General features: G+C 42.2%; 1 protein-coding gene across 1 annotated transcript in view; it reads left to right on the forward strand.

Moving 5' to 3' along the window:
• stk31 (serine/threonine kinase 31) overlaps window positions 1-23,390 on the forward strand; it is a 96,298-nt gene that overhangs the window by 19,738 nt on the left and 53,170 nt on the right. Inside the window, exons 5-9 of the mRNA XM_078228318.1 lie at window positions 2,584-2,742; window positions 8,951-9,330; window positions 10,906-11,083; window positions 17,337-17,461; window positions 20,705-20,864. Coding sequence (XP_078084444.1) covers window positions 2,584-2,742; window positions 8,951-9,330; window positions 10,906-11,083; window positions 17,337-17,461; window positions 20,705-20,864 — 1,002 coding nt within the window. The remainder of the gene's footprint in view (window positions 1-2,583; window positions 2,743-8,950; window positions 9,331-10,905; window positions 11,084-17,336; window positions 17,462-20,704; window positions 20,865-23,390) is intronic.

The raw sequence follows: 23,390 nt of genomic DNA on the forward strand, positions 1-23,390 counted from the left end.
ACTAAAAGAGGTTAGGAGAATTCCATCCCCCCTTGCCCAATGCTTCCACAAAGGGTTGTGTTGATGAAGGCTTAGGACCCCGGGGTGCTACTGGTCCAGATTATTTTTGTGCACCCTGGGACATGCTACTTCTCCTTCAAGGCCCCCAAAAATAACTCTTGACTTGACCATTGCTAGGCCTTGACTTTTCCATTGCATGTGGAACTGGTTGAAACTTGTAGTGCATAGCTTGTGGCCAGTCCCTACATAAGGTGGTAGTCACTGTCCTAAATGTCTTGAATCCTAAATGTCGTAAGTAGGCAGGCACTTTGGAAATCCAAAGAGGTAGGTCTCTTTTCAAATGGTCCCAGCTACATCATTGGTGTGAACTGAGCTATAAGGCCACCGGCTCCAACTCAAGGTCATTATCACCAGGCAAATGGAGTGAAAATTGACTCCAGTATCTTAAATCTGGTTTTGTGAAGTAGTCAGAAATTAAACCTTTAAAAATGGGCCGTCATGTCATGCAGGCAGGGCAGCTTTTTGTGAGATTCTGGGACAATATGAACCCAACTTGAATCAAGGCAAATAGTTTTTTTTAACATGGGAATAAAAGTTCTTCCTCATATATTCTCGGATTCCTTGGTTTCTTCCCCAGGCCATGGCCTAACGCTTCCTACATTATTGCCATGGAGCAAGACTGGCATTTGGGCAATGAGAAAAGATTCATGGCACGCAGCAATTTGTTGTGGCATATTCAGCTGTGCAGTAGCGGCTAATTTGATCTAAACATTAAAGAGTCTGAGTAAACTGCTTTAAGTATTTGTGCATCATTTCATTTTGAAAAAGACGCCACATGGGCCCCACACCTCAGGAAGGACATACTGGCACTGGAGCGGGTCCAGCGGAGATTCACACGGATGATCCCAGGAATGGTAGGCCTGACATACGATGAACGTCTGAGGATCGTGGGATTATATTCATTGGAGTTTAGGAGGTTGAGGGGAGATCTGATAGAAACTTACAAGATAATGAACGGCTTAGATAGGATAGAACATAGAACATAGAACATTACAGCGCAGAACAGGCCCTTCGGCCCACGATGTTGCACCGACCAGTTAAAAAAAAAACTGTGACCCTCCAACCTAAACCAATTTCTTTTCGTCCATGAACCTATCAACGGATCTCTTAAACGCCCCCAAACTAGGCGCATTTACTACTGATGCTGGCAGGGCATTCCAATCCCTCACCACCCTCTGGGTAAAGAACCTACCCCTGACATCGGTTCTATAACTACCCCCCCTCAATTTAAAGCCATGCCCCCTCGTGCTGGATTTCTCCATCAGAGGAAAAAGGCTATCACTATCCACCCTATCTAAACCTCTAATCATCTTATATGTTTCAATAAGATCCCCTCTTAGCCGCCGCCTTTCCAGCGAAAACAATCCCAAATCCCTCAGCCTCTCCTCATAGGATCTCCCCTCCATACCAGGCAACATCCTGGTAAACCTCCTCTGCACCCTCTCCAAAGCCTCCACATCCTTCCTGTAATGTGGGGACCAGAACTGCACACAGTACTCCAAGTGCGGCCGCACCAGAGTTGTGTACAGTTGCAACATAACGCTACGACTCCTAAATTCAATCCCCCTACCAATAAACGCCAAGACACCATATGCCTTCTTAACAACCTTATCTACTTGATTCCCAACTTTCAGGGATCTATGCACACATACACCTAGATCCCTCTGCTCCTCCACACTATTCAAAGTCCTCCCGTTAGCCCTATACTCAACACATCTGTTATTCCTACCAAAGTGAATTACCTCACACTTCTCCGCATTAAACTCCATCCGCCACCTCTCGGCCCAACTTTGCAACCTGTCTAAGTCTTCCTGCAAACTACGACACCCTTCCTCACTGTCTACCACACCACCGACTTTGGTGTCATCAGCAAATTTGCTAATCCACCCAACTATATCCTCATCCAGATCATTAATAAATATTACAAACAGCAGTGGCCCCAAAACAGATCCCTGAGGTACACCACTTGTAACCGCACTCCATGATGAATATTTACTATCAACCACCACCCTCTGTTTCCTATCCGCTAGCCAATTCCTGATCCAATTTCCTAGATCACCCCCAATCCCATACATCTGCATTTTCTGCAGAAGCCTACCATGGTGAACCTTATCAAACGCCTTACTAAAATCCATATATACCACGTCCACTGCCTTGCCCTACGGATGGACGTAGGGAAGTTGTTTCCATTAACAGGGGAGACTAGGACGCGGGGGCACAGCCTTAGAATAAAAGGGAGTCACTTTAGAACAGAGATGAGGAGAAATTTCTTCAGCCAGAGAGTGGTAGGTCTGTGGAATTCATTGCCACAGAGGGCTGTGGAGGCCGAGACGTTGAGCGTCTTCAAGACAGAAATTGATAAATTCTTGATTTCTCGAGGAATTAAGGGTTATGGGGAGAGAGCGGGTAAATGGAGTTGAAATCAACCATGATTGAATGGTGGAGTGGACTCGATGGGCCGAATGGCCTTACTTCTGCTCCTATGTCTTATGGTCTTATGGTCTTATTTTATCTTTCTTTCAGTGTCTGATGACTTATGTCGATTATGGAAATTCTGAGACTCTAAACAAGTCATGTATTGTTGAACTTCCAGAAGATTTGCAGTATCCTGGATTGGCCATCAGATTTAGACTTTGGGGCCTTCAGATTCCGCCTCATCAAGATGTAACTCCATTTGAGCAAGTACGTACGAACATGTGTAGCTGGAGTAGGCCACTCAGCCCCTCGAACCTGTTCTGCCCTTTAATAAGATCATGGTTGATCTGATTGTAATCTCAACACCACATTCTCACCTATTGTCTATAACCTTTCACCCCCTTGCTTATCAAGAATCTATCTAACTCTACCTTAAAAATATTCAAAGGCTCTGCTTCCCTTTTGAGGAAGAGATCCAGAGAAAAAAATTATCCTAATTTTTCTTCTAAATGGATGATGATTTTTGAATAGTGACACCTAATTGTAAATTCTCCCACAAGAGGAAATATCCTTTCCACATCCACCTTGTTGCGATCTTGTATATTTCAAACAAGTCGTCTCTTACTCTTCTAAACTCTGGCTGTGCAGGTCTAGCCTGTTCAGCCTTTCCTCTTTGAAACAACCTGCCCATTCCAAGTAGTAGTCTAGTAAACCTTTTCTGAGCTGCTTTCAATGCATGTTAGAGGAGGCAATGGCGCAGTGATATTGTCACTGGACTAGTAATGCAGAGACCCAGGGAAATACTCTGGGGATCTGGGTTCGAATCCCATTACGGCAAGATGGAATTTGAATTCAGTAAAAACCTGGAATTAGAAGTCTAATAATGAAACCATTGGCGATTGTTGTAAAAACCCACCTAGTTCACTAATGTCCTTTTAAGGAAGGAAATCTGCCATCCTTACCCGGTCTGGCCTACATGTGACTCCAGACCCACAGCAATGCGGTTGACTCTTAACTATCCTCTGAAATGGCCAAGCGAATCACTCAGTTCATAGGCAATTAGGGTTGGGTAATAGACGCTGGCTCAGCCAACAACACCCACATCCCACGAATGAATTTTAAAAAACCTATCCTTTAACCTAAATTGCCAGTTAACTTTTGCTAACCTTTATTTAAGTTTAAATTATCGTCTTGGAACTATTCTTCTTGTCCCTCAAACTGAAGCAAAATTCAATCATATTATCATCACTGCTACCTCGCCATGAGTTCCTTAATTAATCCTGCCTCATTGCATACCCAGGTCTAATATAGCCTGCTCCCTGGTTCTAGAATGTGCTGATCTGAGAAATTATCCCAAAAACATTCGATGAATTTGTCACCTATGCTACCTTTGCCCATCTGATTATTCCTGCCTATGTAGGTTAAAATCCTCCATGATAAACTTTTTAAGGTAAAGTTTATTTATTAGCTACAAGTAAGGCTTACATTAACACTGCAATGAAGTTGCTGTGAAGTTCCCCTTGTTGCCACATTCTGGCGCATGTTCGGGTCAGTGCACCTAACCAGCACGTATCCGGTTAAGTAGCATCTATCTAACCCAAGTCTCCAACACCGAGATCAGTGTAAAAGACACTCGGAGGGTCCAGGTGGCTGTTACAAATACCAAGTTTATAAGATTGCCTGTTTAGTTTAAGGTAAAATGAAGCAACTTCAAATTCTACCTTAGTTGTTAAAGGAGGACTAAGATTGTCTTACTGGTGAGAAGGTACCACGGCATGGTGACACTGGTTAGCACTGCTGCCTCAGTGCCAGGGACCTGAGTTCAATTCCAGCCTTGGGTGACTGTGGAGTTTGCACCTTTTCCCTGTGTCTGCCAGAGTTCGATTTGGAGGGGAATTTGGCCACACAGTCATGGGTGTATAAAGAGTATAGTAGAACACAGCCTTGTGAGGCACCGGTGTTGAGGATGATCGTGGAGGAGGTGTTGTCGCCTATCTTTACTGATTGTGGCCTGTGAGAAAGGAAGCTCAGGATCCAGTCGCAGAGGGAGGAGCCGAGGCCCAGGCCACGGAGTTTGGAGATGGGTTTCATGGGAGTAATAGTGTTGAAGGCTGAGTTGTAGTCAGTAAATAGGAGTCTGACATCGGTGTCTTTGTAATCTAGGTGTTCCAGAGTTGAGTGCAGGGCCAGGGGGATGGTGTCTGCTGTGGACCTGTTGCGGCGATAGGCAAACTGTAGTGGATCCAGGCAGTCCGGAAGGCTGGAATTGATTCGTGCCATGACTAACCTTTGCCACATCTGTCCGTATTTAATCCCTTGCCCTGATTATCTAGTTTAAAACTCTCCCTACTTCCCTATTGTGATTTGCAAGATCACTGGTCCCAATATTGTTCAGGTGTAGACTGTTCCAACAGTACTGCCACAACTTTACCCAGTACTGGTGCCAGTGCCCCATGAACTGGAACTTGCTAATTTGAATGTGGCTCTGATAATCCAAAGATTATCGAGGTTCTGCTTTTTAATTTAGCCCCTAGCTTCACATACTCTTTATGCAGAACCTAGTTCTACCTATTTTGTTAGTACCTACATGGACCACAACTGGATCCTCCCCCTCCCACTGCAAGTTCCTCCCCAGCCCTGGGCAGACATCCTGAACCCTAGCACCAAGCAGACAACACATCTGCCCGAATTCTCATTGTGGCAGCATGTGGCACGGTGGTTAGCACTGTTGCCTCACAGCACCAGGAACCTGGGTTTGATTCCCAGCTTGGCTCTCTGTTCGTGTGGAGTTTGCACGTTCTCCCCATGTTTGCGTGGTTTTTCCTCCGGGTGCTCCGGTTTCCTCCCACAGTCCAAAAGACGTGCTGGTTAGGTGCATTGGCCATGCTAAAACATTTATAAAGGGGATAGGGGAACATTTGTTGCTGGCTAGATAAACGTTATAGGGGAACAGAACATTGTGTGAGGCAAGACATGGGTAGCAGAGTGTGACCTCAAGTTTACGATGGATAGAATGTGGGAGTCCAGGCAGGAGTGTGTAGTCCTGTCTAGAGGTAATGAAGGCAGGATTGAGGGTAGGTTAGGATTTAGGATGGTAAGAAGGGAGAGAACAAAAAATTATCTTTCTAAAGAAAAGTGGAATAACAATAGCAGGGACTGAGAAATATGATGCTGAAGCATAGGGAAGCTGTACTGCTCCATCTGGTGGTATTGCTGACCTGTTCGTATGTCAAAAATAATTTATTGTTGCTCAGTTTTAAAATAGAAAATTCTGATAAAATGATAGCTACAGACATAACGGGGAATTGTGACATTTTAATGTTACAAATCCTGTTTCAAAAAAAAATTGCTTATCTTTAGAGTACCACACACGTACATAAAATTTAATATTGATATGAGGGTATGGCTGGGAGAGAGAATGTCTGTTTTCCTTTTGCAATACTTTTGATCCAAATTGGGAGAATTTCATGATGTTCAGGAAGAAGGTGGAGCAGTGACTGTTCACCATTGCTTTGCTTTGGCAGGAAGTATAGAAAAGCAGTCTACTGTTTAAATGGAGAAAGATTGTAGAACCCGGTGGTACAGAGGAATCTGGGTGCCCTGGTAAATAAGTCATATAAAGTTAGTATGCAGGTACAGCAAATGGTTAAGAAGACAAATGGATTGTTGGTGTTCATTGCAAGAGGAATAGAATATAAAAGCAGCCAAGTTTTATTACATCTGTACAGGGCCATAGTGAGATCACATCTGAAGTACTTGGTACTTTGTCTCCTTGCATGTTCAGTTTTTTTTTCCTGCCAAAAGGATTGTGGGTGTGTGGAATTCTCTTCCTCAAAGTATTGGAGGATGGGTCTTTGAATTTATTCAAGGCAGAGTTAGACAGATTTTTGTTCAGCAAAGGGGGGGGGGGGCGACAAGAAAGGAGCTTGACCACAGCCAGATCAGTCATGATGCTATTGAATGATGGAACAGGTGGGTTAAATGGCCTCCTGCTCCTATCTTCTGATCAGCACAGACTTTACAACTGAGTAAACACATCGAACTTATCTCAAGATTGTGGAAAGTGTCGTGGGCAAAATAATGAATATGAGCTTCAATTATTACCATTAATTGGTTGGAACCTACCTATTTTTGTAGAACTTTATAGGAAGTCTGTTTTCACCATGACATTCTCTCTCAATTCCTCTCATCAGCCTGATTTCAGCACAAGCAATGAGCTCGTTGTCAAGATCTTTCTGGAAGTTGCCTTCTGCCTCCATCTTATGATGCTGCTTGAAAGCAGTTTTTGGCAAAGGACAATGGGTGATACATGAAGTGTTTTATGTGTGAAGTTAGGAAATGGAAAAACATGAGAGGAATGGTGGCACGATGGCATAATGGTTAGCACTGCCTCACAGCACCAGAGACTTGGGTTCGATTCCAGGCTTGGGCCACTGTCTGTACTGAGTTTGCATTTTCCCCATCCCATGTCTGTGTGGGTTTCCTCTGGGTGTTCCAGTTTCCTCCCACAGTCCGAAAGACGTGCTGGTTAGGTGCATTGGCCATGCTAAATTCTCTGTGTACCCAAACAGGTGCTGGAGTGTGACAACTAGGGGATTTTCACGATAACGTCATTGCGGTGTTAACATAAGCCTACCTGTGACAATAAACTTCAACTGAATTATAGCAAGTTTAAATAGTAAATAAAACTTCTAACTTTGTATTGCTTTAATTTTATTGTTTGCGCTCTGCCAGCGAGACACTGCTTCAAGTTGGCTCAGATGGTCTGCAGCAAATCTGTGTGAGATTTACAAATTTAAGAACAAAGCAAACCCCACATTAAGAAAATAAATGCTTTTCAACTATAAAAGAAATATAGTGAACAGTATTAATGTTTGACCACTGGATGTCACTTCTTCTGCACTGAAAAGAAGGTTAGCCAGCCACAAATCATGGTTTGTGTGTTGGTGAGGGTGGATGGAGTTCTTGCAGAGAGCTGGAAAGGTAGATTCTAGATTAAAGAGCAAGATCTGGAGAATAGTTATCTTAACAATTATTCCTGTTATCATTTGTGCCGAGCAAGTTAAGCAAATCAATTACTGATTGAAGTGATGTGGAAGGGAGATTTTCAGATTCAGTCAAGAACATTGGGAGAAATTTTAGAGGTGGGGGGGAGAAAAGATATATAGATGAGATGGGGTGGTCTTTATCTGAATTCAAAAGTACCAATTTGGAGAGCATAAATAATATAGTTGTGAGAGGATTGAAACTGGAGGGGAGGGACCAACAGACAGAGAAAAATAAAACAATGGAAGTCGACGTGATGGTGAACCTGGATGTGAGGTACAAAGTGAGATTATCAAGGGTGACATGGTGGCACAGTGGTTAGCACTGCTGCCTCACAGGGCCAGGAACCCGGGTTCAATTCCCGGCTTGGGTTAGTGTCTGTGCGGAGTCTGCACGTTCTCCCTGTGTCTGCGTGGGGTTCCTTCAGGTGCTCTGGATTCCTCCCACATTCCAAAAGACATGCTGGTTAGGTGCATTGGCCGTGCTAACTACTCCCTTGGTGTACCCAAACAGACGCCGGAGTGTGGCGACTAGGGCATTTTCGCAGTAACTTCATTGCAGTGTTAGTGTAAGCCTACTTATGACACTAATAAATAAACTTTAAAACTTTAAATTCAGATGCTGATAAATGTGCACAATACAGGGAAAGAAGGGCAAATTAAAATCACTAAATCAATGTCTAGGAAATAATTGGTGCCTAGAAATTATTTTTATTTAAGGTAGAAGACTTTGAAATAAAATGGGAGTTGTGGTGTTCTTGCTGGAGAGAAGCTATGATATCACTGACAGATTTGGTTCAGTGGTGCTGCAGGGTTGAATAAATGAAGGATATAGATTACTTCAAAGTAGAAATGACAGACTGCCTTTAATGTCCAAAAGGACTGGGCCCATTGGGGTAGTGTGAAAACCCTTTGCATCGGGTTGCGAGGCATGAGGGGAAACTCTTGTATATCTGCTGCAGAAATAGATTTTATTTTTTTATTTTTTCTCTAAACTTTACTTATCCCGCACGGTGGCGCAGTGGTAAGCACTGCTGCTTCACAGTGCCAGGGACCCAGGTTCAGTTCCCAGCTTGGAACTGTCTGTCTATGTGGAGTTTGTACATTCTCTCCATGTCTGCGTGGGTTTCCTCCCACAGACCAAAGAGATGTGGGTTAGGGGGATTGGCCGTGCTAAATTTCCCCTTCATGTCGGGGGGGGGGGGATTAGCAGGGTAAATATGTGGTGTTAAAGGGATAGGGCCTGGGTGGGATTGTGGTCAGTGCAGACTTGATGGGCTGAATGGCCGCCTCCTGCACAATAGGGATTCTATCTTCCGAGCCACTGTCTGATGAAACCTTGTGCACGAGTTGATTTATTTATTGGACATCGAGCAATGGGTAGCTATTCCGTTTTAATTGTTTTAATCCATGGCTTTTTCTTTCTTCAGGGAAGAAGCTTTCTGGCCAGTTTGATAAATGACAAAATAATCCGGGTCAGTCATCGAGATACAGCTCAGGATGGAGCCCTTCTGGTTGATGCACAAAGTGATGCTCTGGATGTTGCTCAAGAAGTTACTGAAAAGGGGTTTGCTGAAAAGTGCAAGGCAGCTTCTCCCCACAACTATGAAGGAATAAAGTGTAATTCTGCCCCACTGATTTCTGGTAGGAATGCAGAGGGGTTTCAGAAACTCAATAGTGGTTCACAGAGTGTGAAGAGTATGCTGGATTCAACAAATGATCAGCTGGGAAACAACACACAGAGCCGAGTAGACACTGTAGAACATGGGGATCTAAAGCTGGATCGGGAAAATTCCCTTATATGCGCCTTGTAAGTACAAGATTCTTTGTACAGTGCTGTTTTACTCAACTGTTTATGCTCCTTATTAATGACTTGGATAAAGGGTCTGAATGTATGGGAGCTTAAGTTTGCTGATGACATGTAGGCAGGCAAGCAAGTTTTGAAGAGGATGCAAAGGGGTATAAATCAGATATGTTAGTTGGCAAAGATTTGGCAGATGGAGTATAATGTGGGAAAATGTGAGGTGGTACACTTGGCGGGAAGAATAGGAAAGCAGAATATTATTTGAATGGAGAGAGACTACAGGAATCTGGTTCAACGAAGGTTCACTTGACTGAAGGGGCTTTTGAGGAAAGGTTGAACAGGTTCGGCCTATACTCATTGAAGTTTAGAAGATTGAGAGGTGACTTTATTGAAACTAGGGGGACTTGATAGGGTGGATGCTGGGAGTGTGTTACCCCTTGTGGGGGAGTTGAGAACAAGGGGGCACAGCTTAGAAATAAGGGGTCTTCATTAATGGAAATGAGGAGAAATGTTTGAGGGTTTTTAGACTTTGGAATTCTCTTCCTCAGCAGTGGAGATGGGTCACTTGATTTATTCAAGGCTGAGTTAGATAAAATTTAGATTGACCAGGGAGTCAAGACAGAAAAGGTTAGTTACGGTCACCATCAGATTACCCATGATCTTATTGAATGGCAGAGCAGCCTTGTGGGGCCAAATGACCATCTTCTCCTGTTATGGCCAGTAATCGGCACTGAAGTTATTAAATGGTGCAGATTAAATTGTGCCATATACTTTAATGTTACAGAATTTCTAAATGACAACTTGTGCTGGGTCAGTACCTATGACAGAAAAATTATGGTTGTCTGGTCTTTAATGGCCTTGCTAATATTAGTTGAAAGGCTCATGACTAGTTAGAGATGCTTAAATAACAATCTAATAGTTAGAAGTGGGAGTAACAAAAATAAAGGAATTTAAAACTCCCTATCCCACAAGTTACTAACATATAGTTCCACCAGATTTTTTTGATTCATTTATGTGATGTGAGCATCACTGGCAAGTTCAGCATTATTTGCCCTTAATGTGTTGAGCTACCTCCTGAAACTACTGCAGCTGGTGTAGTGTAGCAGCACCCACAGTGGTATTAAGTAGAGAGTTCCAGGATTTTGCAACAGTGATTTTGACCCAGCAATGATGAGGAATGGCAGTATATTTCTAAGTTAGAATGGTGTGTAACTTGGAGGGGAACTTGCAGGTGCTGGACTTGTTCCCATGCACCTGATTCCCTAGAGGTTGTGGATTTGGGAAACTTAATGCAGAATCCATTGCTTGGAGTGGACAGAGTTCCGGGCCTTGTCAACTTCTTTGAGATCCTCCCTGCATCAAAAGATTACAGCAGATTTTAGCATTTAATTGCCACCTTTTTTGCTTCCAAAGAAGTTGGGCAAATATCTTTTTTTTTTGTTGAATATGTGCAAAAATTGGTTTAAGAATGCTTGTTTTTATAGTGTGTTTGAACAAGTTGCAACAAATTTGAGAATTTTAATGGATAATGCAGAGAAATGTAAAACTATTTCCGTAATTATTTTAAATCCCTCTTTTGAGGGAGAGAAAAACATCAATTCAGAGCCGTTCAGGGCAGAAACTCTACATGGTCAAGATGCAGCATGATCAAAGATTACTGGAAGATCAAAATGAGAAATTGAGAACAAAAAATAGTAAATATCTCCAAAATCGCCATTTACTGGAAGGGCAACTAAAACAGCAGCAACATGAATTGAAGGTAAGCTGTTGTTAAACAGATGTGATCACTTTGAGACTTTCTTAAATTTGTTGTAAAAGTTTTCACTTCAGTATTTTTAAAGAAGTTTCCATTAGTTCTAAAAATGATGAGGTTCAGCTTTCAGGTAGCTGCTGCAACTTAAAAACAAAATACTAATGCTTTGGCCCTAGTGTTATCTGTTGTTGTATAATTTTAAGGATGTGTAACAATGAACTGGCCTGACATGTTTCCCATGAAAAGGAAAAGACTTGATGCAGGAATGTAAAAACCAAAATCTACAAAGCACTACAGGATGTAGTCCAACATCTAAGAAAAGACAGGTTAATGTTCCTAATAGCGAGGGAATTGAGAAAAGGCAAGAGAGGCTCTTTGCTAGTGTTGAGGAATAAATATGTGTATGGTTATAATTTACTCATACCCAATGGGGTTTATGACATTGAATGCCAGCTGTTAATGATTTAAGCATTCAGTTATTAAGTGTACACTTAACAGCGTACTCAGCTGGAGAAATCAAATGTATTACAGTTCCAATCTCGCTGTATAGGTTGATCAGACCTTAATCAAATTCTGAAGTATCTGTTCCAACAGTTGCTCTTTATACCTTTTACATGACAGTTCACATGTTTCACATTCAGTATCATTCCATCCTGATTTGATTATGCCTGTCCTTGCAACTTCATAATTCCCTCTACTTGTCTTATTCTCTGAGCTAAAAATTCAACAGGGTTGGTTTATGGATGCAGAGATGGAGTTGCAAAATTTCTTGCACCCGATTAAGACTACCTGCTTATCATTGTTATTATGGCGTACAGCCTAGGACTAAACCTGCTACTGACTGGCTGTGTGTGGTGGCCCAGGTGCATGCCTGGTCAGCACAAGTTAAAGCCAGCCTGCACTTCTGAAAGGGGACAAGGTATCTTCTGGCTGCAGCCGGTGGTGAGGCTGTCTTTTAAGTGTTTTTCATAAGAGAGAGAGGAAATTGGTGGAGTAGAAGGCCAATGAGATGGCACCCAAGTTCTCTCATGCAGCCTTGAAGGTTCTTTGTCCAGAAGATGGCTAGGAGGAGACGCACAATTTTTCTGCCGGGAGCCAAGAAGACTCTCATTTAGAAGAGAATGAAAACAGGTAAACATGGACGTCAATTCAGGGAGTTGACCTTGAGGCCCTGGCTGCAGGGCTGCAAAGCATTCACTGACCTCTCTCGTACTCAAAGTCGGCGAATGCATAATTAAATGCCATCTCCTACCGACTGATCTAGCAATCTTCCCCAATATTCAAATATACCACACCACATCTTGCCCATAGCATGATGTTCTTGTGCTCCACTTCACCATCACATGTTAAACACTGCTGCAAACCTCACCCCTCCTAACTCTTAAATACATCCAGCTATTCCATTTTGACAGGGTCATTACCCAAAGACATGCGACACACTCACTGACGGTCTTTTTTTTTCTCTCGCAGGGCACAGTGGCTTACAGCAGAAGAGAACAGTAGAGACTGTCAGGAAATATGCATCTCCTGAACTTATTGGAGGAGATGGTGCTCCAGATGAATGTTGTGCAGCAGCCTCATACACTGCACAACAGTGTCTGAGGCTGCTGCATGTGGTGTCGCTTGGAACACCCAGGCTAACTGTGTTACTGCCTTGTAGACATTCTCAGATTCCACTTCACCCATATCCAGTTATCTAGCATGAAGTGCACGCTGCTGAAAGTGTGACTGTGGAACCCTTGCTTTCCACTAAACGCAGCCCTTTCTGCATTTGTATTTTTAGGTATCAAAGTGTTGCCACCTGTCCAGCAAATAAAACTTCACAATGAAAGGCATGAGCAAGAACAGATGTCACTTGATCTAGAATCGAGCTCCAACTCATTATTAGCATTCATGCAGAACTTGGAGACCATCATTTCCTGTGTGAAAGTGATGGTCAGCTCCTTGAGAGTTTTTATGGATTCAAGTGATAGTGTTGAGTGGCCGATGTCTCAAGTTCCATTGCAACTCAGGCAGAAGCCACCCAGCGCCCAAGTACTGCAGTAGAAGTTCAGGCGGAGGTCATGAGATCCATGACTGGTGCTATGCAATCTCACCTTGTTTCCATGCAGGCGTAGACTGCTGTCTTCATCGCTGCAGATATCATTGCTCAAAGGCTGTTGTAGAAGACAGCAATCGGTCCCCCCAAAAGGCTGAACAGCCATCCCTGAGGATATTGTGCTGGCTTGTAGCCGTGGGATAGACAGGTTGGGGAATTTTGGAGCATGGCTGATCTTTGGTTTGCTTTCAGAGGAACCAGAATCTGATTAATTATGCCTGGACAGTTGGTGTGGATGTCCCAATAATGATCCCTGTGGCACTCCATCACATACCAGTCTGGAAATGATTCATTTTTATGTTTGCGCTCCCTTTCCTGCGAGCTAATCAGTCTTCTGTTCATGATAATATGTTATCTCCTATGCCATAAGTTCTGATTTTGTATAATAACCTTTGGTGTGGTACCTTTGTCAGAAACAGTACATCCACAGGTTCCCCTTAATCCACATTGCTTATTACTTCCAATAAATTAGTCAAGCATGATTTCCCTTTCTCAAGATCATGTTAACTGTGCTTGATTGCATTGAGATTTTCTAAATGCCTCATTATAACCTCCTTAATAAGTTTTCCTATGACGGATGTTAAGCTACCTGGTCTGTACTTTGCTGTTTTCTGTCTCTCTCCCTTTTTGACGAGCGAAGTCACATTTGCCGTTTTCCAATCTGATGGGACCATCCAGAATCTAGGGAATTTTAGAAAATTAAAAGCAACGCATCTACTATCTCAGCAGCCACTTCTTTTAAGGCCCTATGATGAAGTCAATCGGGACCTGGTGACTTGTCAGCTTTTAGTCTGAATAATTTTCTCAGTACTCTCTTTTCTCGGTGATTGTAATTGTTTTGGGTTTCTCCCACCCTTTCACCTCCCTATTCACTTATTTCTGGGATGTTATTGTATCCTCTACAGTAAAGACAAATTGCAAAATATCTCTTCAGTTTGTGTACCATTTCCTTATTTTCCATTTTGAATTCCCCCACACACGAGAGAACCAACATTCACTTTACTCTTTTCCTTTTTTAAATACCTGTTGAAACTCTAGCTATTTGTTTTTATATTTCTATGTAGTGTAGCCTTATACACTCGAGCCCTTTGCCCTGGAGTGGGTTGGTAATGTGCGATGTCTCCCTCCATCAGGATCAGTGGAGTAATCCTCCCAAACTAGGACTATTTCCCTTATTTGGGGAGCCACATCTCATTGAAGACTGACATTGATGGGGAGATCCAACATTGTATCCGATCTGAGTGCTGCCGTCAGACGTCTAAGGACGAAAAGTCTTTGACGACCCTGACGTTCACGCTGACACCAAGATCCTCATGTACAAAGCAGTTGTCCTCCCAATTCTTCTATATGGCTGAGAAACTTGGAAAACGCAAAGATGCATCCTCAAGGCCCTGGAAAGAGGTACCAGCAATGCTATCTTAGATGGATTCTCCACATCAGCTGCAAGGACAGGCACAGTAACACCAGCCTCCTTTTGAAAGAGTGAAGAGTACTAGAATTGAGGCCATGATCATCTGAAACCAGCTCGGCTGGGCTGGCCATGTGCTTAGGACATCAGAGTCCCAATTGCTAAAGCAAATCTTCTTCGCCCAGCTCAAGGAAGGCTCTTGAACAAGAGGACAGAGAAAGTGCTTCAAAGACGCCCTGAAAACTTGTCTCAAGAAATGCAACATAGATGTCAATGCCTGGGAGACCCTTGGTCAGAAGAGACTGACTTGGGGGAACCTCCTGTTTGAAGGGACATAATTTTTCGAGGACACCCGATGGCAAAAGGCCGGAGAAAGGAATATCAGTGATCTGGAGTTCCAAGGACCCGGAAACACCTGCCAAGTGTGGTAGAAGATGTGGCTCTAGGATCAATCTCATCAGCCATGTGAGGAGACGTAACTAGTAACACACAGCTTCTTAGGTGGACAATCCTACTTGTCACTGAGTAATTGCTGAAGAAGGAGATCTTTAACTTCCTTTGCCATAGGTGGTGTGTCTTTCCCTTTAGAGTATTTCTTTCTCACTGGAATGTATCTTTTTCTGAATATTCTGAAATATCTCTTTAAATGACTGCCACTGTATCTCTATTGACCTAACTCTCCAGTTCACTTCAGGCAACTCTGCCTTCATGCCCCCTTAATTGCTCCTATTTAAGTTTTTAAAACACTAGTCTTAGGCCCACCCTCTCTCCTTCAAACCGAGTGTTAAATTCAGCCATATTAAGATCACTGTTACCAAGTTGTACCTTCACTATAAGCTCATTAATTATTCCTGTCTCATTGCACATGATCAGATCTAGTATAACCTGCCTCCTGGTTGGCTTTAGAGTGTACTGCTCAAAGAAGCCACCCTGAAAATGCTCTATTAATTCATCATCTAGGCTACCTTTGCCAATCTGATTTGTCCAATCTATATTAGCTTGAAATCACTGAGGCTTATTGCTATACCTTGTCACAAGCCCCCATTTATTCCTGTATGCTCCATCCTACAATGTCATTAGTGTTGTGCAGCATATGTAAACAACTCTCACGTGATGACTTCATTTTCTCATCTCTACACAAATGGATTCTACAACCTGATCTCCAGATATAAGGTAATCTCTGTATTGTACCAATGTCGTCCTTAATTAACAGAACTATCCCTCCACCTTTTCCTAGCTTCCTATCCTTCTCAAATGTCCCTTGGATGTTCAGACCCCAGTCTTTGTTATCTCAAAACCTTGTTTCTAATGGCTATCAGATCACGTGTGTTGATTTCTACTTGCACTCTCAATTCATCTTTTTTGTTACAAATACTACATGCATTCAGATACAGAGGGTAAGATTATCTGCCCCATGTTTTGCGATGGCAGAGGTGGCCCGTTGTTGGCTGGTGGTGGGATCTTTTGGTCCCGCCATTGCCAACGGGGTTACATGTAGGTGTGAGCTACCGAAAAATTCCAACCAGAGCCTTTAGTTCTGTCTTTTTTATTTGTAGCTCCTTGTCTAATCTGCTGCTGCACACTCTGGTTTGTACGCTCTGTCCCTTCCTGCCACATTCTGATCATTTTCCCTGACTGCTGCCTTGCATTATTTTTCATCTTTACTTAATTTATCTCATCTTCCCAAACCTGATGCCTCGCCCTCGGTATTCAGTTTAAAGCCATCTCTTCTGCCCTGGTTATACAACTCATTAGAACATGGATCCCAACACAATTCAGTTGAAGACTGTCCCAACAGTAACACTCCCATTTTCCCCAGTACTTATGTCAGTGCCCCTTGAATTCCAACCCATTTCTCCCACCCCAATCTTTGAGCCACACATTTAACTCTCTCCTCTTATTTGCCTCAGGTCAATTTGCTCATGGCTCAGATAGTAATCCATCAAGATCTGCTTTTTAATTTAGCCCCTAGCTGTTTATACTCGCTCAGCAGAATCCCTTCCTTGGTTTTGCCTTTGTCATTGGTACCTATATGAACCACGACCACTGGATCCTCCCCCTCCCACTGCAAATTCCCCTCCAGCCCAGAGCAGATGTCCCGAACCCTGGCACCGGGCAAGCAACACAGCCGTTTGGATTCATTTTCGGCTGCAGAGAACTGTGTTCCCCACTATCACTGCATTCCTATTCTCACACCCTGCTTGAATGGCTTCCTGTACCATGTTAGCCCTGGTCAGTTTGCTCATGCACTTCCATTGCATACAGGTTGAGAGAACCTCCTTCCTCTTGGATGGTTACGAAAGCTGAGGCTCCTCTGCATCTCGATTCCCATGGCCAGACTATAATTCCCAACATGCACCTCAACCTATGAATCCCAGATTTTTTTAATAAATGAATTTAAGGCTTACTACCTAGAGCATTTGTTTTTTGAACTTGGCTTCCTACACAATTTCAATGTCCTGATTTTAAAACATTAATTCTGAGGATAACGATCGTTTGTCTTCAGTTCTAGCCTCATTTCCAGCTGTGGTATTGTTGGTGTCAAACTATTGTCAGGTATATTCTTCTGGAGCTGGGGGAGACCACCTTTAATATCAAATGGTAGCTGAGTCAGGACCATTGACACGCTGTTGGCTGCCGTTTGTGTGGCTTAGAGCTACAAGAACTACAAAATGAATGTTTACATAAAATTGAAAAGAATTGTATCACGGTTGTTGCAATGAAAAGTCATCATTATCTCCTTCTTTTTCTAGAAAATGGAAGAAGAATTAAAACGCCATCGAGAAGCAGAATTGAGATTAGCAGATGAACTAAAATGTGCTGTTGAAATGAAGCTGAAATGTTTGACCACCAAGGTTGAAAAACTTAGACAGGTCAGGTAAGGGTTTGCGTTGCTTGCTTGGCAGGTATTTATTAATTTTTTTGCTATTCCATCTGGAGTTTTGTATTTAGTTAGTAAATTTTTTATTACTAATGTGTTGAGACCATTGTGTTTGTACAATCAGTTGGCAATGCCAAACATTCATAACTGAATAAAGGAAAATACTGCGGATGCCAGAAATCTCAAATAAAAACAAAATGCTGAATAAACTCAGTCTTTTTATTTCCTTCTGCTGGACAGAATCCATACACTACCTTCTCTGACAACTCAATAAACCTTCATTTAGTGTGAAATCTAAAGCTTTATACAATGCTCTGACTTAAGATTTTAAATGGCACATCATTGATGTTTATGTACTGGACCTCCTGTGATAAGACCTAAAAGTAGATTAGTTTTTTAAAGACTACATCAGTCTGAGGTGCTTCCTTTAACATCCTGAGAACCTGTACTCTTTATCTGTGTTCTATAATGGCCCCAAGCAGATTACACTTGCTGCTGTTTTTTTTAATCAAAATGCATCGTATCACATTGAGTTGGATCCATTACATCTGTCACCAGTTGTAAAATGCCCCCAGTCCAAATCATTGACCCCCAAGATGCTAATTCCCTCAAATTTTTACTGTTAATCTCCCTGCATGTCACATGTTGAACTATTGGTCATGCATTGCATGGAATACATAATCAGATTGTTTGCAAAGGTTCAGAGACGAATAAAATTTACATAGAGCATTTCAAAACCTCTGGAGGCCCTTGAGCACTTTCAAGCTAATGAAGTACCTTTGCAGTATTGTAACTTGTAATGTAGGGAAATGAGAGACAAATTTTATATCCTTGTAATGGACAGAATCCATATAGTACCTTCTCTGAAGCCTTGATAAGTTTCATTTAATGTAAAACCTAAAGCTTTACACTGTTCTAACTTAACATCCCTCAAACCCCAATGAAATAGGTAGCTGGATATTCTATTTTAGTGGTGTGGTTGAACAATAGATGTTGACCAGGACACTACTTCTCTTTGAATAGTACCCTGAGATTTATTTACAGTTTACACTGAAGGGGTAATGGAGTCTGGATTTAATCAGGTAAATTTTCCAGTCTCTCCCACCGTGGGAATCTTCACAGGCTGGACGTAAACTTTGGACCATTTGAAAGGTCTGTTGACCTTGGTCAAGAATTTCCAGTCTCGGGGGCAGGCAGGACTGGCAGATCCTGCCCAATATCTTATCTAAAAGACACCGGTTGCAGTACTGATCTAAAGTGTCAGCCTAGATTAGGGACTTGAGGCTCTGGAGTGGGGCTTCAACCCACAACTTTCTAGCTACCACTGGAGCAAAGCTAATATCTACGTGCATAAACAAAATAAAAATCAGTGGGGTTGCCAGTTGGTTATTTGCTGTTTAACCTCTCGCTTTTTCATCTGGATAGGTCAAGTTGGGTGAGATTCCCAAGTGTTAAGTGACAGTAATTACATTATGATGGCACCCTTTTTCATCTGTCCTGTGCATCAAGGTCCCTTTTTTGAGTCTTGCTGGTGCTGACGGATCTTTTAGGGTCACAACACTGACTAGTATTTCTCTTCAGGGAAAAATTAGACGCCACAAGAAAAGTAAAATCAGATATCCTCCAGATCTGTAAGGCATGGATGACAAAAGCCAGAAAATGATGGTGAGCCTTTACAAAACACAGATTTGGCATTGATTGGAGTATTATGTCCAATCCAGGGCATCATACTTTTGGAAGGATATGATGGCTTTCGAAAGGACAGAAAAAATTTACATTTGAGGGGCTTCCACTACAAGTATGGATTGGAGAAACTGGGGTTGCTCTCTTTGGAGAAAAGGTTGCGAGGGAATTTGATAGAGTTCCTCAAAATGATAATAGGGAAAGGGAGAAGCTGTTCCCTTTGGCAGAGGAGTCAAGAACCAGAGGAGACTGGTTCAAGATAACTGTCAAAAGAGACATGAGAGAAAATATATTTTTTAACACAACAAGTTGTTAGAATCTGGAATGCACTCCCTGACAGGGTTACCGAGGGAGATTCAATTGTGGTTTTCCAAAAAGAAATGGATAACTGCTTAAAGACAAAAAAAAACTTGCAGGATTACGAGGAAAGTCTAAGGAGTGGTATTGGCTGAATTGCTTTTGCAGAGAGAAAGTATGGGCTGAACAGACCAAATGATGACCACCAATGCTGTAATCACTCAATGATTCTTATTGCTTGGAATCAAACATCACCACTGTAAATTCATGAACATCTGGTTGTAAAGTGCAAAATTTGACTTGATTACGTAGCTCTGATGGTGGACCAGCTGTTAACTCTGCTGAGAGCAGGATGGGCAACACTGCAGCAGCTGGGTCTTGACCTCCATTGTCTTTTATGTACCTTGTTTTGAATAGATTCTGTGTTTCCTTATGTTTTCCAGTTAAATAATATGCCTGGATTCTTAACATTTGTGAAAATAGGGATCATGCCCTTCCTAATCTTTAACATGTTTAGAATTCTCACACTTTTATTTTTAAATCCTCCATGATTTCACCCTTCCCTTTCTCAGTAATCTCCAGCTAAATAATCCTCTGAGATCTTTGAGCTCTATTGCATCTTCTAATTTTATTTATTCCATCATTGATGGCTATGTCTTGAGCTGCCTCGGCCCCAAGCTCTGGAATTCCCCCCTCCCCTCGATCTCTCTACTTTTGTTCCTTAAAACCTATATCTTTGACCAAGCTTTCCATGTCATGTCCTAATGTCTTCTCCTGTGACTTGGTATCAAACTTTATTTGATAGTGGGCTGTCAGTACCTTGAGATCTTTTACCAAGCTGAGGGCTCTATATTGATACAAGTTGTTTAGCAATGGAAATGAGTTTCAACTACTCTGACAGTTGAGTGAAATTTTCCAGGAACTAGTTGAGCCAAATTGAAGATCTATTATTTGATCTTGGTCACCATTGTTGATGCTCGCAGATAAGTAATTTTCATGGATGAGGTATTGGATAGTAATGTAGAACATAGTAAGGGAATAAGAAAAGTTCTGTAGGATTTTTTTACAACTGAAAACTCTTACAGATTTCCAGTAACTACCTGTTGCATTTAATTTATACAACTCTTTAATTGAACTTCCATCAATATGAAAAGTTAAATAAAATGTACTTTGTTTCACTTTAAAACAAAGCCTCACATAAAATGCCCAAATCAGTTCTGCAAATTCTTAAAAGCATTTTTATATTGTTTGAACACCTAGGAGCGAATTCAATGAGAATCATTTTGGAGATGACTTATCTGAAGCAGTGAAGGTAATCACTGAGGGATGTCTCTGCACACCACACTCAATGAAGAATCTAGAAAACACTTGGAATGAATACAACTGTGCTCAGGAAATACTTCAAACATGCAAGTCATTGGTGAGTTGGACTGATGTCTGGGCTAGTTTATTTTGGTGACTGAGTTACAAACATACATAAGGTGGCACAGTGGTTAGCACTGCTGCCTCACAGCGCCAGAAACCCGGGTTCAGTTCCAACCTCGGGTGACTGTGTGGAGTCTGCACATTCTCCTGTGTCTGCGTGGGTTTCCTCCCAAATTCCAAGGATGTGCAGGTTAAGTGGATTGGCCATGCTAAGTTGTCCTTTAGTGTCAGGGAAATTAGCTTCACCTTCTCGCCAGCTCTCTTAATCCCTCTACTGTTTATAATTGTCAGACTGATTGTCCAAACCCAATATTGAATAAGCAGAAATTTCCACTAACTAAATATTTTGAAGACCCAAAAGCTTTCCATCCCCACTATAAGTTCCATTTCCCAGCTGCTGAACCTGACTGTGGGCAACCTTTTGGTGTCATGACACAACAGTGCCATCACTATGACCACCTACTTTCACCAATATAACATTGCCTGACCCCAGTACTGCCTCTGCTGCTGAAATCTTCATCTATCCCTTTGTTCCTCAATAGACCCGTCTGTATCCCCTTTAAATAATGTCGTAGTGGTATTGTCACTTGACTAATAATTCAGAGACTCGGGGTAATATGCTGGGGATCAGTGTTTGAATCCCACCATGGCAGATGGAAAAATTTAAATTCAATGAAGGATCTCGAAGCATCTAATGATGATGTTATTGTTGTTTGTTGTAAAAACCCATCTCGTTCACTAATGTCCTTTTTAGGGAAATAAATCTGCTGTTCTAACCTGGTCTGGCCTACATGTGACTTCAGATCCACGGCAATGTGGTTGACTCTTGACTCCTGCTTGAAGTGGTCTAGAAAGCCACACAGTTCAAGGGCAATTAGGGATTGGCAATAAATGCTGGCCCGGTCAGCAATACCCACATCCCATGAATGATGGGACCTCAGTAAGCATGAGATCGTCCAAAATGATTCTGATCCTGTCCGAACTCGCACTAAGTTCCATTCACCTATTACCCCTATGCTTGCTGCCCTATATTGGCTTCTAGTGAAGCAACACCTCTATTTTTAAAATTCTCACCCTCGTTTTCCAATTCCTCTACAGTTTCACCCCTCCTCATCTTTGTCCTCATATCCAGCTTCACTGTGCTGCTCTAATTCTGGTAGTTGATGCATCCCTAACTTAATCCTAATCCCTAATATTCACGGCGTAGCCCTAAACTCTAAGGTTTGCTTCCCAAACTTTGCCTTCTTTTTCTTTCCCTTTTCTCTTTTAAGACACTATCTACCTCTTTGACCAAGCTATTGATAATCTGCCATAACATTTACATGCGTAGCTCAGAGTCACATTGTGATTTGCAATGCCCCTGTGAAGCATCTCTGGCTGTTCCCTTGCATTACTGTAAAAACACAAGTGGTTATCAATTTCATGACTTAGTTGATATTCCAGGCACTGTGTTCTATCCAAACAGCATCCATGATCTGCATATTGTGCGGAAGTCTGCACCTATGAGTTATCAAAGGTCTCAAGAAAGTCAACAGATGGTTATTTGAAAATATGGCTACTGATCACCTCTGAGTCATAGCGCACAATTACAATGAGGACCATGCTATGACTTGAATTATTGCAAAGCACATCTTGGGATTGGCAAAGCCATGATTCAGTTGATTTGCTGCTCAGAGGGTAGAGAGCAACTAAAAATCCAAATCATAAGTCTCTTCCATCCTGCACAATTTTGCCATCCAAAAAGTAATCTGTGTGCAGCAGATCATTATGAAGTTGCATGGGAAGAGGACAAGGAGAGCAAGAAGTCACCATGGGGATAATTTACTAACTTGATGTAAACTTGTGATTGCAAACTACTTCCAGGAACAGACACTTCTGACCATTGCCCTGCATTGTTTCTGCTTCAAGACAAATCCTCCTGTTTTCCCACCTCTCCACATACGCCACACATTTTGTCTGTGACAATTGAAGCACCATATTTTCTTTATTGCCTTTAATATCGTCTATTTCTCCCCTGCTTCAGTCCATATGCCGCTGCACCCTCATCCACGTCTTCGTTACCTCCAGATTCGACTACTCGATGCTTTCTTGCCAGTCTCCCATCTTCTATCTCATAAGCTTGAGCCGATCTAAACAGAATCCCATTCGCCCATCAGCAATATTTTCTCAAGTGCAGGTGATTCCTTTAAGTGTGCAGCCTTTATGATTCTTCCTAAAATTTGTACATGGCCTGTGCCATAGCTGTGCAACTTAAAGGGATCGTAGCCTGTCCCTCTGTGTTTACATTGGCTCCTGATCCACCAAATCTTGATTTATCGTTTATATTCATTTACATTTCTCATCCTCGTATAAATTTCCCCAACCCTCCAAGAATTGTGAGAGTCTCCAAATCAAGCCTCTAATGCATCCCATCTTCCTTTTCCCCATTATTGGCATTTGACCACCTGACCTGATGGGGCATTTTACTACATTAAAGGTGCTATGTAAATGAAAGTTGTTGTTGCATAAAATGGATTCCAAA

The sequence above is a fragment of the Mustelus asterias genome, chromosome 2 (assembly GCF_964213995.1).
Source record: "Mustelus asterias chromosome 2, sMusAst1.hap1.1, whole genome shotgun sequence".
Taxonomy (NCBI): domain Eukaryota; kingdom Metazoa; phylum Chordata; class Chondrichthyes; order Carcharhiniformes; family Triakidae; genus Mustelus; species Mustelus asterias.